Raw genomic sequence first — 17,154 nt, 5'->3', positions numbered from 1 at the left:
CCCGGAATCTAAGATAAAAGAGCCAGTTTGGGATTGTTGCGAACATCAGAACCTTTGCAGTCATCATACAGTTTAGTGATCGTTTCCCATAAACGGCAAATGGTTGGACACTCCCACCACACATGCAACATGGTGCCTCTCCGAATGAGACAACGCCAGCATCTGTCTGATTGTACTGGGGATATTCGGTGATGGTCCACCGGACAGAGGTACCACCAAGACGGAATTTTATAATTAGTTTCTTGAGCTTTGCAGATGAGGGAGAGTTTGTGTCAGAGTAAAGGATTTTTCCCACTTGTCAGCCTCCAATTCGGATTCCCAGCAACGTGTATATGTGGGGGTGCCAAAGGTTGACTCCTGATTCAGTAGATCATAAGTTATGGAAATAACATGAGAGGGGGGAGTGGACGACCTCAACATCGCCTCAAAGCTAGTCAGACCACTGCATAAAATGGGGATCCGGAAACGAGGAGATATGAGTGTGTTTACCTGTATGCAAACCAGAAAGCCAACCTACTTCCTGTCTGGGGTTGGAGGGAGGACATTGGCGGGATATGGCCATTATGTAGGGCATCCCCAAGGAATTGGTGTTCCACCGCTGGAACTTATGCATTGTTGGGGGGAAGGTTGTCAAAAAGAGGCGTCATGGGGCCCCAGGGTGTGTAGATATTTTACCCCTTCTAATGAGGTTGTCCCAGGTATGTAAAAGATCGTAGGTAAGGTCGGGCAGTGACACATTTGTGGAAGATTCCTGTGAGGCATATAAGGAAACATTAAGAATTTCAGATTTAGAAAAGTTTACCATAAAATTGCTAAAGGTACTGAACTTTTCAAATTCTTTCAGTATTCAGTAGGGTATAGTGAGGGGAGGTGATATATAACAGGGGGTCGTCAGCATATAAAGATAACTTGGAATGATCCTCGCCAATTTTAACCCCTCTAACATCTGGGTTATTCCGTAAAGCTACAGCCAAATGTTCCATAGCCAGGGCATAGAGCAGAGGGGATTAAGGGCAACCTTGCCTGGTACCATTCATTACTTAAAATGAGTCTGACAAAGAGCTATTAACCCGGACCCAAGCTGGGGGGGACAAGTGTAAAGGTGCTATCCTTGCAACCATACCAGCCCCCAGGCCCACCTGACGGAGGGCTGCATACATAAAGGACCAGTTAACCTTATTAAATGCCTTTTCGGCATCAACCGAAAGAAGGCACATGGGAGTTTTAGATGCTTTGGTGTATTGGACTAGAAGGATAGTTTTGATGGTATTATCTCTTGCCTCTCGGCCTTGAATGAATCCTACTTGGTCTCTATGTAATACAGAAGGCATGTGTTTAGTTAGTCTGTTGGCAATAATCTTAGAAAACAGTTTTACATCGACGTTGATGAGATATGGGATTATAAATTGGAACATAGTGTGTGGTCCTTCCCAGGCTTGGGGAGAATTGTAACATGGGCTTTTAGGCTTTGGGCCGGGAGTGGATCAGAAACAGAAACAGAAGAAAAACCTTTGTCAAAAAAGGGGCCAGGTTGAGAGTATGTAGCTTATAAAATTTTGGAGTAAACCCATCCGGGTCAGGGCTCTTCCCTGCCAGAGTAGATTTGATTGCCGTTGCCACCTCTTCCTCTGTAAATAGGGATTCTAGAGATGACACAACTTCTGGGCTTAACAATGGGAGGGCTGTCTCACCAATGTAATTTTGGAGGGCCAGGGGAGTGACTGGGTTCAGACGGAGTTGGTACAGGTCCGCATAGTATTTATGGAAAATTCGCTGTATATCCTGGGGGATAGAAGTCAAGTCTCCTTGAACCGTTCGGATTGATGGGACGTAAGTGATAGGAGGTCAAGGTGAAGCCCCCTGGCTAAAAGTCTGGCTAAACCGTATTGATACACCATTTTACGGAAACGGTCCCTGTAGTGCTGATGTGCCACGTCATACAGTTCTAGGAGTTCTGGCTGGGGTCAATTCTAAAAATACATCAGGGGACAGAGCTTGCTTATGTAAAACCTCTGTTAGATTTTAGTCTGTGTGGTTTTTATATCCTGCGATCTGATCTTATTAAGCCATGAACCTTGCTGTATGAGCATCCCTCTGAGAACGGCCTTCAACGCCTCCTATTGCATAGGAAGGGGAGTTGAGTCTGAGGAATGGTCATGTATAAAATTAGTGATAGAGTCAACCACTGCCTTGGCACAAATGGGGTCCTTAAACAATGAGTCATTGCACTGCCATGTTCACCCACGGGAGGTCACCTGGGAGAGGTGGAAAGTAACAGTACCGGATGCATGATCCGACCAGGGACAGGAGTCAGTGGGAAGGAAGAGTCAATGAGGAGGGGGGAGAGGGGACGGGAGGGAGTTTAGAAGGTCCCAAGAGGGAAAGCAAAAACGTCACTAGGGGATAGAGGGGAAGGTGTGCACCTAGCAGACGGGATGGGCCAGTTCACGTCTGCAGGTTGGGAACCTAATTCGGGAATATATCCCAAAAACCTGTCAACTAAGGACAGCAAGCCTATGTGGGAAAAGTGTCAACCGCTAGAGGGACCTATCCAGTCCCGCCCGAGGGGGAACCCCATATACATAAAACATGGGGAAATACAAATCTTAACATAACACAAATTTTTAAAGACTATGCATTGGGTATACCTTGAGTAGCAGAGGTAAAAACAATAATACCCTCACAACCAAGGGAGCTAAAGGCTCCCTGGCAGAAAACACAATGCAAAAGGCATGTAAAGCATTAGCAATTTTAGATAACTGAGCTACCGAATCCCAGAGAACTAGATGTAATACAGTCTCAAGCTACCAGTCCGGGGCGCCAGAAGCAAAACTAACGGCATCAGGAAGTCAATTCCGAGAAACGGCAGAACGCCTATCTTGTTCAAAGAATAAAAATGTTCCAACATGCTCGCAGAAACGTCCCCATGAGGATCCTAGTATCCCTAACAAAGTGCAGCTGCCCAGATAAGAAAAAAAGAAGAAAAAATAGCGGTAAAAACATCTTCAAAAAAGATGCAAAATCAGGAACGACCGAAGAAACATAGGTAGATTCCAACGCTTGAAAGGTAGACGGTGAGCTCAGGAAGTATGAGCCACTGGTGATTGCTCTTGAGTAGATGACAAAGCGCTAGAGAGAATGAAGACGGAGGTGGTTGGGTGTGGAAGATGGCACGGGAAGACTTCGATATGGAGTAGGCATCGTAGAAGGCCAATCCGGAAGAGGCAGCGGTGGCAGATGCAAATCTTCAAGAAGTCCAGGTAAATCAGGAGGATGGCAAAAGATGTGGATAACCCATCTGTTATGGATGTTTCTTTCTTTCAGGATCTGTAACAGTGGTTTAAGGGCCCTGCGTAGGTCCAATGTAAATTTGGAGAGGTCTGGTAAGAGTTGAATGTTTGCGCCTGCATATTCAATGGAATTGACCTCCCTGGCTTTCCTCATAATGTCCTCTTTAGTACGGTAGAAATAAATTCTGCAGATGACATCACGTGGGCTTAGGGCATCCTTACTGCGAGGACCAAGAGTTCTATGTACACAATCAGTTACTAAGTCCACATCAGATGGAACATTTACCTGATTAGCAAAAATGTTGTTCACTGCTGCAACCAATTCTGAGTTAGGAACTGATTCAGGTAGTGCGCTGATGCCGATGTTATTGTGGCTTTTGCGATTTTCCATATCATTATGTAGCAAGAATAGTGTGGCAATTTGCGCTTCATGACACTCCTGTATATTGCTATGAGAGGACATCCTGAAGGTAAGCTCAGCACAGGTAGATTGCATGGCAGTGGTGGTGGTAGTCCCTTGCTGGAGGGATTTCTGAATGGCCTGGAACTCCGCTTTACAACTAGCCTCAAGCCCTCCAATACTACTGCTTAGATCTTGCTTAGTGGGGGAAGCCCTTATGTGAGCTTTCCAGTCCCATGCCTCTTCATCCTTATGTGATAGTGAGCAGGGAGGGGGAGAGTCCTCTATGGAGCCAATGAGATGGGGGCTTCTTATAGAAGAATCAAGGGGTACTGGAGCAGAGAAAGGAGGAATCCTCAAATAAAGGTACCTGAGGGGTTGGATCCGGTGGTGGTGCGGTGTGCAGGCAACTCTCCTGCGATTCCTCATCTGGTGCCGCGGCTGCAACTTGAGGCCGCGGCTTCAGTGCCTGGTTTCTTGCGGGCCGCACCCCTGATGTAAAATAGCCACCCATTCTGCTCCAGGCGCTGCTGCCACCCGCATCCTTCGCCTTCTGGCTACTCTTCGTTTTGAGCCCCATCAGATGTTGATATTAAGGGTCGATGGCGCTGATATAGCATGGATTCCCTTTAGGCCGGACAGAGCGAGGATGGAACATGTCCTTTCCAGCCATCGGCTAGCCACGCCCCAAGAAATATATTTTTAATGACTTGCGACAACCCAGTTTCTGGTATGAATCAAGCAGACTTGATCTGTGGCTCTATAAATATTCCTTCATTTTTGCAGTGCTTATGTATCGAAACTTCTCAACAAAGTACTGAAAACCCATGGAGTTTGATTTAGCCATGGCCTTTACAAGGTTCTTCATCAAGTCCAACTTGATATGGAGAGGTGGCAGAAATATTTTATGCGGATCAACCAGAGGCAGTAACTTGACACTGCTTTTTCTTGTTCTGTTCTAGGTATCTCTTGGTAGCCAATTATGCTTGACATAATTGTCTCCCATAGATCGGCTGTCCCACAGGCACAGAAAACAGCAATATTTTGTGAATCCTCTTTGCATTCCCATCAGCAAGCCAATGACCTTTGGATCCCCACCACTGGTGTGTTTTATACTGAATTGCTTCGAGTAGTAACTTCATTTTTAATAGGACTCTTTTAGGTTTACGGAATGGGCAATCGGTAAACTTCGGTTTGGAATTAATGAAGTAATCAATGAAGATACACTATTCAGATGGAACATGCTCTTGTGACAAACTGTTAAAGAGATCAATCAGCTCGGCTTGTGTAAAAGTCTCTGGTTCTGAATCGTCATTGGCCAAGTTTTTAGGACCAGATGATTGGGGGTTGTGACTGGCTGCGCATTCCTCATCACCTTCTACAGAAACAAGTCCATCATGCGACGGTACTGGAACTGGCAATGAATCATTATGGGTAACATTATGGGTAATTATGGTTATTCATTATGGGTAACAGGCCTAATTGCAGAATCGCAGCTGGGATATAGAATTTTGTGCTTAGTTTTACCCAAGAATCCACTTTTGTTGATGCGGCAAAAATGGCAGTCGTTTAGATGGTCTCGCCGTTCTCTTCACACCATCGGGATTGCAAATGGAATTGCTGCTTTATGCTGATTTAGGCAGTCACGCAGTCATTGGAACAACAGGTACAGATGACATGTGGAGCCCAAGATTTATCCTGGTCACCAAGTGGACAGCCGAAATATAATTTGTATATCTTTTTAAGTTGTGTGGTAATTTGTGATTTGTTGTGAATGACCCACATACATAACAGAAACTGTCTGGATCATTAAGGCAATTTCTAGGCATGATGACAAATGAAATCAGTCGCAGTTAGTGCAGTCTCTAACCTTAAAAAAAGAAAACTGTTGTAATATGTTAGGGCTATTTATAACGAATTTCACACATATATATAATTAGCTGCAAAAACTGAACACAGATTTAAAATCTGCATAAAAAATACTACAAAGCCCACATAAAATTATATCTGATGAAAATGACATGTTGACCTGTGATATTGGAGATATTTCGGTGAGTTATGCCTAAGACTTACAGGCCTACAATGTAAAATACATTTTCATGAAAGACAATGTACTGCTTTTAGACATATAAATCCAGACAGAAATTTACCGCCAGGAGGTTAAATACTATAAAAATGCTCTAAGTATAAATATTGTAACGTGCTAACCCGAAAACGCTACTACAAACGTGATTGCTGAGACATCCCTGTCTGGAGTGGCAGCGGGTGACACAGACAGTATTAAACAAGCAGAATAATAACTGCAGTTGTCAGGGGAAACGGTGTGTGCTTCCGTCTAAGCATATGGTGGCAGTCTACCTGTGATGGTGTGTTTACAAAGGGGTAACAGTGGTTAACTTTGCCCAGTGAAGGCCCATCTCAGCCTGCTGGTGTGTGCACTGTTGCTGAGCGTCCTGGAAAGTCTATGCCCAGGGGTGTGGGCTGAAAGGGCGTTCGTCACACATATACCTACATGTCTGAATCTGCAACTGTTTATTGCAGATTTATTGTGTTATTTGCCATATCTCTCCTTCCTTCCATATAATTGACTATATAATTATAACAAGTTTTTTTAATGTGTCATTTATGACTAAAGTAAATGTTACAATTTTTACTCGTTCCCAACATTTAAGTAACTTTTTCCTAAGGGAAATATGGGAACTAGGGGCTGCCATTGCTACCTACTGAAAATTTCCTGGTTATTTTGCTCACCCTCTTACTTAATTTGCTGATCAAAGAAATCCAACATTATTTGCTGACCTATTCTTGGTTAATCTTCCAGGTCCGTGTGTTTTGATGGCAGTAACTGATTCTCCACCAGGGAATGTTTCGCTAAATGTTAGATTATCTGCTTTATAAATAGACCTCAAAGAAAAGGAATTTGCCCATCAGACCAATGTGTCAATGATGACAGCCTTTGTATTGTATTTCTCTTCAGAAATGTTTCCTTTAATTCTTCTCCTGTTTTATATTTTATTTTCTATAAAATATGTGCAAAAGTTGACAAAAAGGGTAAAAATAGCAAATGTGTGGAGTTCATTTCAGAAATCCTACCACTCAATGCATTGACTGAAAAATGTTTAACAGGTGGATTTATTCCTGGGGCATCTTCCCAAAACATAATGATTTTCTGTTTGCTTTTTGTAATGATAGAAAAAGAAAAAGACAGATGGAAAAAAGCAGCGCAAGTATGTGCCTCAGAAAAGGTCAGGAGGATACGCTGTGCTTCTGACCCTCTTCAAGAACAACAAGGTAAGTAGGATGAGATCCAGACCATTTGAAATCTAAAGGTACATACATTACTTACAAATGTGTGTATGTATGTATGTATTTGTGTGTATATATTGTAAAATATGGGGATTAGCTCAGACCGCAACCAGCACGCTTTTCACCAAAAGGGTGTAACAAACACAAGTCTTTATGTAACAACACCACCATCCTAGCTTGATTCCCCACAAGCTTGTTTGCAGGCCACTTCCTGCAGTTCTACTTCTTTTTCCCTCTTGCACACCTGAGCCCTTATAGGATTTCCACCTTACTGCTGGGCAGGTGCAAATCCCTTCCCTTTCAGTCCGAGTCCCATGACAACTAGGGAAAAAACACAGCAAAATTGTTGCCTAAGAAATAATCTGAAATCCTTTTTGTGACACACCAATCTAAAAGAACTAGCGCCCTTATATAGGGGAAATGTAACTTCCATCAAGTATCCAACCCTGTGATCCTGTACAATATATATTAGAAACTTAACATCTGTGCAACTACCCTACAATGTACCTGCTTGGCTGGAGACTCCCGTCACTTAACCCATTGTTCTAAGGGAGCACATTACACAACATACAGGATGAAGACATATAAAGGGAGAGAGGAGAATGGGACATACCTAAAGTAGGGGAAAAGGGTGAGCCTTGAGTATAGCATTGAAATTACACCTCCCCCTATCAACTACCCTACTGCATAAGGTTACACCCACCAGAAGTTTTAGGTAATAAATATGTGTAATAAATGTGTCCCACAATTCCTAATAATTACACAAGAATGTAATTATTGTATTTTTAGCATCAACTAAGGAATCCTTGCAGTTTTACTTGCTAGGCTTGCCATTACGTTCAAACGCTTTGAAGGCTAATTGTTCACCGCCACATAAGCACCTCTATTTTCGACAACTTTTAACCACCTTCGGACGCAAGCCTCTCCAACGTTTTGCAGTATCTCCTCCTCGATCTCGCTGCAGGCCATGCATATTCTTTACTCAAGCTGTGAAAGGTTGAGGGGCTTAGTGGCATACACCTTGCTTTTGATATAGCCCCACAAAAAAATCACAAGGTGAAAGGTCAGGGGAGTGTGGAGCCCATTCGAGGGGAGCCCTTCGACCAATCCATCGGTAAGGAAACTTAATGTTCAGGAAACCTCTGACTAACCTGGCAAAGTGGGGAGGGCCTCTGTCTTGTTGGAAATAAAAACATTAGCAAAGTCACTCCTCATCTGAAGTTGTGGCACAGCAAAATCCTGCAGCATCTCCAGACAATTTTCCCCTGTAATAGTGGTCATGTTACTGGCTGCATCATGAAAGAAAAATGGTCCAGTTAGCCCAGTGCTAGACATTGCACACCAAACCACCACGGAGAAGTCTCATACTCGAGAATTTCTGCTGGGTTTGATTTTCCCCAAATTCGGCAGTTGTGTCGGTTAATCTGACCGGAAAGCTTGGCTCGTTGCTGAACCTTAAGTTTTTCAGGAGCTGAGGATCATTTTGGTAATGGTGTAGGAGTTATTCACACATTTCCACATCATTATTATTACTATTATTAATAAACAGGATTTTTCATAGCACCAACATATTACGCATAGCTGTATATTAAATAGGGGTTGCAAATGACAGACGAAAAAAGACAGTGACACAGGAGGAGATCACCCTGCCATCCAGTTCAGCCCTCCAGATGGAATTTTCCTGGCTTTGCGCCGAACGCCTGCTCCAGGAGTTCGGTGTTTTCATCAGTGGTGGTAGTGGCAGGCTTTCCCCTGCGTGGTTTGTCGAGAACAGATCCTGTTTCGAGAAACTTGCCATGAATAATTGTGTGACGGCCATAAAGCTTCTCAAACTCATGCTGAACTGCAGTTGGGGACTGAAAAACTTTTCGCCAGGTGGCAATTTTGGAACTCTGCTCTAATGTCAATTGGCGAGCCATGGTTAAGGGAATGATGCACAAAAACTGCAAAGCCTTAGTTGTCATATGCTGATGGCCTCAGATCTCTCGGGCTGATACCTGGAATGAAAGAGAATAAGTGAAGTGTTTGTAGTGACTTTTAAGACACCCTGTACATATGAGTCCCAAGGTGCTCAAATCACAATAAAGAGGAACTATACTCCAAAAAACAAAAACACACTTACCTTCAATCCCGCAGGGCAAACCGATCACTCCTGGGGTGACCAGCATCTGGTACCACGTCAACCTGACATCCGTCCTGAAGCTGGCACTTGGGGCCAGCTCCAGGACGAATTGAACTGCAGACTTTTAGCTTTAATTCAGTGGGTAGAACAAAAAGACTGCATAAAAATGTGAGGAACTAACACACTCACTTTGTTTCAGGGCTTAAAAGTAATTGGACAAATTGCTGGCAATGACAGCCTTTAGTCTTGAACTCATGGGCATCACCGGATGCTTGGTTTCCTCCTTTTTAATGCTCTGCATTTGCTTTACTGCAGCGGCTTTCAGTTGATGTTTGTTTTTACCTTACCTGGCAGTCAAGTAGTAAATGACAGTTTTTTTTTTTTAAATGCAAAATTTTTATTATTAAACATATAAAACCATAAAAAAGAATAAATAGAAAATAAAAAAAAGTATTTTCTACTGGACTTGCATCTCCTTTTTGGGAGCCTCCAGGTCCATGGTTGCATGCCTTAGTGCCTTGAACAGTTTCTGCAAGCTATTTTGCAGGGCGCCTATCTTAGCCATCATTTTTGCCATCATTTTTTTTTTCCACCTGTGTTGGAAAAAAAAGAAGCACATTAAGTACACAGTTATTGTAAAGGTAAGCTGACACATTAATTTGAGACATCTTTTTTTTTGCATGCACAATTACCAACAGATTTTGGTACTCCTCTCCTCAAACTTCTAACCCTCACCATCTGTCCTGATGTGTCTGGCTCAGGGCTTTCCTGCTCTCTCTCTCTGAAATAACTTCATGAGGAAAAAAAAGAATACGTTAAATTACAAACAATCATATGCAACTTAACTCTCTGCAGTTTTGGTTCATACCTGGGTCAATAGCCAGTGTTGAGGTACACACTACTTCCTCCTCTCTAGTCTCTGTAGGGGAAACCATAATCAACTCTGCAGAAATGTTATGATACATTTTTACGCTTAAATATATAACAATATCCTACCTTCTATGTCTTGCTGTTCCTCTACCTCTGGCTCTTGTTGATGTGCCTCCCTAGCAGCCAGCCTTTTTTCTTTTAATGCACGGCGCCCTAATGCAAAAAAAAAGCAATGTAATAAAGAAAAAATATTTAACATAAAAAAAAAATGCAAAAAAAATAAATAAATAAAAATACTGAAAAAAATAAAATAAATGAAAAAAATAATATTAAAAAAGTAATAGATAAAACATAAAAAAAACAAATTTTTTTTTGTACTTTTTTTTTCGTACCTCCAACATGACCCTCTCTGTTTATTTAAGCCTAACCACCGCTTTCTCAGCTGGTCCTTGGCACAGAGAACCCCAAATTTATCCTCCAACCTGGTCTGTACAGTCTCCATAATTAGATCCTTCCTGGATCTAATTAGGAGAAGAGTAATGAGCCCTCCTAGCATCATAATCCTTCTTCTCCAGAATGGCCACGATCAGCTCCATCTCCTCGTGTCATTTGGTGATGCTCTGGAAAGGCTGTGTCTTGGCTGTGACATCTCTCCCAAGTATCACAGGATATCATGTGACAGGAAGTGCCTGGACATGCAAGGTGTTGTGGGAAATCTGCAGTCCATGCAAGGTCTTCCACGTGCGTTCGTCTGAACATTCGGTCATACGATTATTTCTGAATGAACATTTGTGCGAACATTTTAGTAAGGTAGGTTATGTTGATTTGTACTTGTACTCTATTTTAATGTGTAGTGGTGTAAGTTACCTAATGATTTTTATAAATATTTTTTTTTATATGTTTTTCAGAGATCATGGCCTATGACGCATTCAACAACCCAGACTTCATGCTTGAGTTTATTGAGACCTACAGATCCCATCCCTGTCTGTGGAAGGTCAAGTCTGGGGAGTATTCCAACTGGTACCTAAAGATGAAGGCGTATACCGCTATGGTGGAGCTCTGCAAAAACAAAATCCTGCGGCCAACATAAACTATGTGAAGCACAAGATCCAAAACTTGCGCACCGTGTTTTAAAAAGAAATTAACAAAGTAAAGGCTTTAAAACGGTCAGGTGCTGCCACACAGGATGTATATATTCCTAAATTATGGTACTTTAACCTCTTGGCATTTACCGCGGATCAAGATGAAGGTCATCCATAGGTGTGCAGTCTGGAAGAAGAGAACAAGGATGCTGGGGAAAGACACAGAGCCTTGATGAGACTCCTGACATTTTCATCACACAAGACCAGGTAAGTTAGTGAAAACCTTTTTTACTGTACAATTTGGGAAAACACAGGCACAACTAATATTAATAATATTAAAGCAAGAAAAACATTAGTACAGATTTTTATTGCAAACATTTTGGTGTAAAGACTAAAATGTCATGCTATCCTGCCATTCCACTGCTCCAGTGGTGTTGAAGTACTGCAAGTCCTTGCTTTGGTTTTCTTTCGCTGACACTGAAGCATTCTGAAGTACTGCAAGCTGTAGGTCCACTAGACCGGTAAATTGGTTATTGCTTTCGTGCTGTGCTGCTGTAGCAGAATCTTGCTCCATTACAGGAGCAAATGATGAACTGCACTTATTGCGACATAGAAAATCATGCAGCAAGCATAGACTACTTTGTCAATTTTGTCTATTCGCAGATTGATAGCAGTATGGAATATTCTGAATCGATTTGCTAGAATATCGTATGCATTCTCCACCACCCACCTAGCACAAGATAACCTGTAATTGAAATTTTGTTTTTGTTGGTCCAAATTAGGATATGGTTTTACCAGGTTGTCATGTAATGCAAATGCTTCATCTGCAACAAACACAAAGTTTATTGCCTCTACAGTTTGGCTGTTTCTAGGAAGGTGCAGTTGCTTGTTCATCCGCTTCCTGTGAAATGGTGTACCTTCCAGAACCCCTCCGTCAGACATGCGCCCTTTTCTTCCTATGTCAACTAAAGCAAATTCATACCAGGCATTCACTATTGCCATGAGCATGATGCTGAAAAACCTCTTATAGTTGTAATAAAATGATCCACTGTCTGCCGGTGGGGTGATTCTTACATGCTTCCCATCAATTGCTCCTCTACAATTTGGGAAGTTCCAAAAATCTTGAAGATCTGAAGCGATGGCCAGCCATTTCTCAGGTGTATTAGGAAACTGAAAGGAGAACACAAGAAGAGTTAATATGCATAATATGATGTTCTATTTATTTTTCTTGCAGACTTCCTCCTCCAGTGACCTTAAAGAGAGTTCACCTGCTGCCACATCCACTCTGATGATTTTAAACCTTACCCAAAACAGGAATCGGAAAAGAAAGCAAGAGGAGCTGGAAAAAAAGCAAACTTTGCAGCATGCCATGGCAATACTGAACCAAAAAGAGGATCAGATTGATAGCTTTGGCTTCTGCATTGCTGCTAAACTTCAGCAGATGATCCCAGAAGTAGCATGTGCTGTGGAGCTGATTGTGACTGATGTAGTCAAAGGATTGATGCACCAACTAAAGCCACAATACCCTACTTATTCCTTCCCCACTCCATACCCGCAGCCTCACCCTTCTCCTGTACTAACTACACTCCACGCCTCAAATATGAGCCTCGTCACTGCCCTTCCTCAGTTCGATCAAATTACTATAGTTTTGTGAATGAAGGCCACCAATATACGGAGTTATAACGAGAGTGTGTCACAAATTTTTATTGCATTTATATTGTTGTTAACATTGTTAAAATTGTTATTTATTGTTATTTTTTACACGGTTATGTATTGTTATTTATTCTTTTTATGTGCTATAGTTTCACAAAAAAATTGCACTTTGGTAAATAAATGTTATCTTTTTTTATGAAGGGAAAGTGTAATTTTGTTTTAATGATTGTATGGGGCACCGACCTTCATGTACTCATCTTTCAAGCTCGGGGATAATATGACCCATTGCGGTGCGATCCCAATGGAGAACTTCTTGTCCTGCAGAGATCTTCCAGTGGCAAGGTATCTTAGCATGGCGATCAACCTCTGCTCAGCTGTTATGAACTTTCTTCTGAAGGTCACTTGTTTCTGCAAAAACAGTCCCGCTGCAGTAAGTAATTTCTGGAAACACACATCCAACATGCAAAGGGAATTTTTTTAGTCATCTGGGAATGTTAGGCGCAGTTTCCCGTAGCAGATTCTCATGCGAAATATTGTCTCAGTCCAACAACCAATCTTTACACCAAACCCAGCACTTCTTCACAACTTTCACATCATCTTCATGTTCACTTGGCTGATACATCACAGCAAAAGCTGCTTTCTTCTTGCTGAGGAAGACTCGAAAAGACATATTGCACAGAGAGACAAAGGAGCAGTGTGCCGAATGATTGTTCGTAAGACCGATCTTTCGAACACACGTTTTTTTTATAACAAGTTTCGGGACCCTTACTTCCTGTACATCACTTCCTCTGGTACACGTACGTCACGTTGATTGTTTGTTTTTAAACAACAGTTATTCAAAGTGTGTACGTAGCTTTAGAGAGTATAATAAGGGTAATAAATTACTAACTAGTATAAGAGGTGATACTTCTTGCTATATACAATATTAGTATAACCCCAATCTTAGTGTACTCTTTACCAAAAAGGTTTACTTACTTTCTCAACTGAATGAGAGACAGGTCTTATATAGATAGAGTAGTGCTTGATTGGATAATTCTACAAGGTATGAGGAAAGGGGGTAAGTTTTAAAGAGTATGTTGATCAATAACTCATAATATATAAAAAAAAATATTTGATTAAACATACCTTAGGTATTTCTCAGAGATATTAGTTGATTAAAGTAGGGTATTAAGCTGATATGGCTGTTAAATAGAAGTCCAAGGGATAGAATACCCTGTTAATTGAAAGATTTTTTAAGGTTAGGGGGATAATAAAATACTGTAGGTCATCTAATGTGTATAGATAGAGACATAAATACTCACAAAGTAATGGCATGTAACACTCACATGCTGGTATTGAACATAACCCAAGGTCCTTCACTATTTCTATTGCTTATTGGTATATCCCAGTTTATGGAGATTGTGTATATATTATAGACATAATCACTAGGGATTTTTAAAACTCGATCTCGCGGCGAATTCTGGCTGTTCGTGCTTACCGAAATTTTAAACGAAAATGGCCGATCGAGCTCGAATTTTATTAAAAAAATAAATAAAAAAAAATTGCGGGCTGTGCTTGCTGATCAATGAATGCAGCGCGGGCTGCATTCATTTATCAGCTCAGTGTGCGATCCCCGGCACTAAAGGTTAAATGGGGACAAGTCTCCCCATTCAAAACCTTTGATTCAACATATATTGCAACATGATAAATTATTAAAAGACATTACTTCATATATTATATAATAATAAATGTGTAGTAATAATTACAGGTTTACATTCATGAATATATATTTACATATACCACTGCAAAGAAAGTGAGGTAAATATAATAGAAGCAGAACAATATTACAAGGTACTGAAAGGATTATCAGATAGGAAAGTGAGGCCTGGAGCAAGGAACGAAGTGAAAAATCAGTGGAAGGCCTGCATGACTGGGAAGGGATGGGAGCAGGCAGGGGAAGGGTTAAGAGTTAGCATACAGAAGGTCTTTTTAGACGCCACTCCTGGCATACTAATGGAGGAGGGTCTTTTTATAGCGTGACGGAGAGAAGGAAAGAAGTTTTTCACACCCGCCCGCCCTGTTTTAGGTGTTTCGGTGAGGTCCTCGAGGGAATGAGTTGTATTGGACGGCTTCAGTGGGTGTGAGGGTCTCATCTATGGTATGGGACCCTCGGTAAGGTTGTTGTTGGGAATGTTAAATTGTTTTGTGGTAGAGCTGTGAGTGCTGCTGGTATCGTTTCCGAGCTTGAGGTGCGGCTGGGAGCATTACATATCACGGCCCCAAAGGGGCCATTTAACCAAGTTGTTGTCTCAGTGTGTGTTTGGGGTAAAGGGGTGGGGTGGGGGGAGGTGGGAGTCGGGCACGGCCTGCGGGAACTCAGCCCTATCACAGTCAAGGAAGAAGGGGATGGGTATGCTATAGTATGAGTATGATATAAGTAGCCATTGTTCATAAGAATGGTTTAAATGAGAACATATAATTTAGGCCAGTTGGGCGTGTTGCATTAAGGTGGAATATCCACCTAGTTTCAAATTGTAATAACTTGTTATCTATGTCACCCCCTCTTGGGTTTTGGGGATTATGATCCAACGCAGAAAATGAGATAACACTGTTATCAAAATTGTGTCGGGTGCTGACATAATAACTAAGAGGAGTGATTATTTTACCAGAATTAATGTTATAGATACGCTCATATATGCGTTTACATAGTGCTCGCTTTGTTTTACTAATGTTAAAGCCATTACATTTACACATAACCAGATATATTACTCCATTCGTGGAGCAATCTACTCTATGTTTTAGTCTATGTATAGTGTTGTTGGGAGATACAGTTTGGTGGCTTTCCAGTATCCATTTACACTGTGGGCAATGCCCACATTTATAAGTGCCTGTCATGAGCTGAGATTTCTGAGAGTGTATTGGTGTCCAGTAATGACTAGATACAAGAGTATCATTTAACAATGGTGATAGTCTAATGGTCATCCCTTGACTGAAAAGTATGAATTTGCGGATAGAAGGATCCGCTTGTAATATGTGCGAATGCTTAGAATATTTCTAATAAGATGATGTTGTCTATTGTAGGTAATTATCAACCTGAGGTTTTCCTCCTCAGTGTGTTAGGTTTGTTTATAACGGAGATCATAGCGTTCTAGAGTTTTAGCTCTTTTGTATGCTTTTGAGGATGTTTTTACTGTATCCTCGAGAGCGGAGTCTATTCATCAAAGCTTTAGCTTTTTTTCAAAATCATGTGTACTAGTACAGTTTTTTGTTAAATCTTTTGTACTGGTCCAAGGAAATACTATTCTTCAGCGGCTGCGGATGGGCGCTGCCCGCTTGAGGAATAGTATTCCCCGCAGTTTGCCTGGGAAACAGTGTTGTAGTGAGCTTTCCATCCTACCAATTTAAGATAGATATCCAAGAAAGGGACTTTATGTTTACTATAGAACAGCGATGGCGAACCTATGGCACGCTTGCCAGCTGTGGCATGCAAAGGCCTTGCAGCTGGCACGCGGGAAGGTCCGCAAGCCAGATATGCGGCGCGGCGGGAGGCGAGTGTGCCGGTGTCTGCTTTGCAGCTCACCTGGCAACAGGGCCGGACTGGCCATTGGGAGGACCGGGCATTGTCCCGGTGGGCCGCGGCCCATCCTCCTGTGCTGGCTGCAGTCCTGTGAGTGGATTGATTCTCTGACAATACAAAGATTCCAACCTTTAAAAATGATGTTACATAGTTCAGGCAACTTTATAAAGAGTTTTTAGATACTAAAATCTTGTTATTAAGGTTTAATTGACGTGCAGGCACTTTGAGGAAATTCTTTGGTTTTGTGCGGCAGTCTGGGCACTCGGGCTCAAAAAGGTTGGCCATCACTGCTATAGAACATTGTAAATTTTACGTTGTATGTGTTTTGATGTAACAACTGAAAGAAATTTTCAAAAGAAGTGACAGTATCTATCTATCCAAAATATGACAATATCGTCAATGTATCTTTTCCAATTTAGTATACATTGACGGTATAATCCTAAAGTATTCATTAAAAAATAGATTCTCTTCCCAGTCTCCTAAAAAAAATATTAGCATATGATGGGGCACATTTTTTCCCCATGGCCACGCCATATGTTTGTAGGTAATATTTGTTGTTGAACATGAAAATGTTTTTGGTAACCAATAGGTTAGTGATAAATTGATTTGAAGGCCGCATTAGCTGGGTAATATCTAGAAATGTGTTTGTGTATGATCTGAACCCCTAATTTGTGGGGGATGTTACAATACAAGACTTCAACATCGATAGTTACCATTAGTGTTATATTAGTGTTATGAAGGGAATCTTCATAATTTCTTTTGTTACTACATTAACAAAGGTTTAAATATGACGGTGTTGTGTTAAGGGGGGAAAAATTTTCAATTTGGGTTTTTTCACTACGATAGATGTAGGGAGGCTTTCGATTAATTCCTCT

At 41.5% G+C, this 17,154-nt stretch overlaps 1 protein-coding gene and 1 long non-coding RNA gene across 5 annotated transcripts in view; one reads left to right on the top strand and one right to left on the bottom strand.

Moving 5' to 3' along the window:
• The window catches only part of LOC140337598 (uncharacterized), a 402,692-nt gene that overhangs the window by 113,131 nt on the left and 272,407 nt on the right, over positions 1 to 17,154 (bottom strand). The window lies entirely within an intron of this gene.
• The window catches only part of MUS81 (MUS81 structure-specific endonuclease subunit), a 160,637-nt gene that overhangs the window by 95,176 nt on the left and 48,307 nt on the right, over positions 1 to 17,154 (top strand). For all 4 annotated transcript variants that reach the window (XM_072421314.1, XM_072421313.1, XM_072421315.1 and 1 more), the window contains exon 5: positions 6,883 to 6,981. In XM_072421314.1, the coding sequence (XP_072277415.1) occupies positions 6,883 to 6,981 (99 nt within the window). The remainder of the gene's footprint in view (positions 1 to 6,882; positions 6,982 to 17,154) is intronic.

The sequence above is a fragment of the Pyxicephalus adspersus genome, chromosome 9 (assembly GCF_032062135.1).
Source record: "Pyxicephalus adspersus chromosome 9, UCB_Pads_2.0, whole genome shotgun sequence".
Lineage (NCBI taxonomy): Eukaryota > Metazoa > Chordata > Amphibia > Anura > Pyxicephalidae > Pyxicephalus > Pyxicephalus adspersus.
This window is presented reverse-complemented; position numbering and strand designations above follow the sequence as displayed.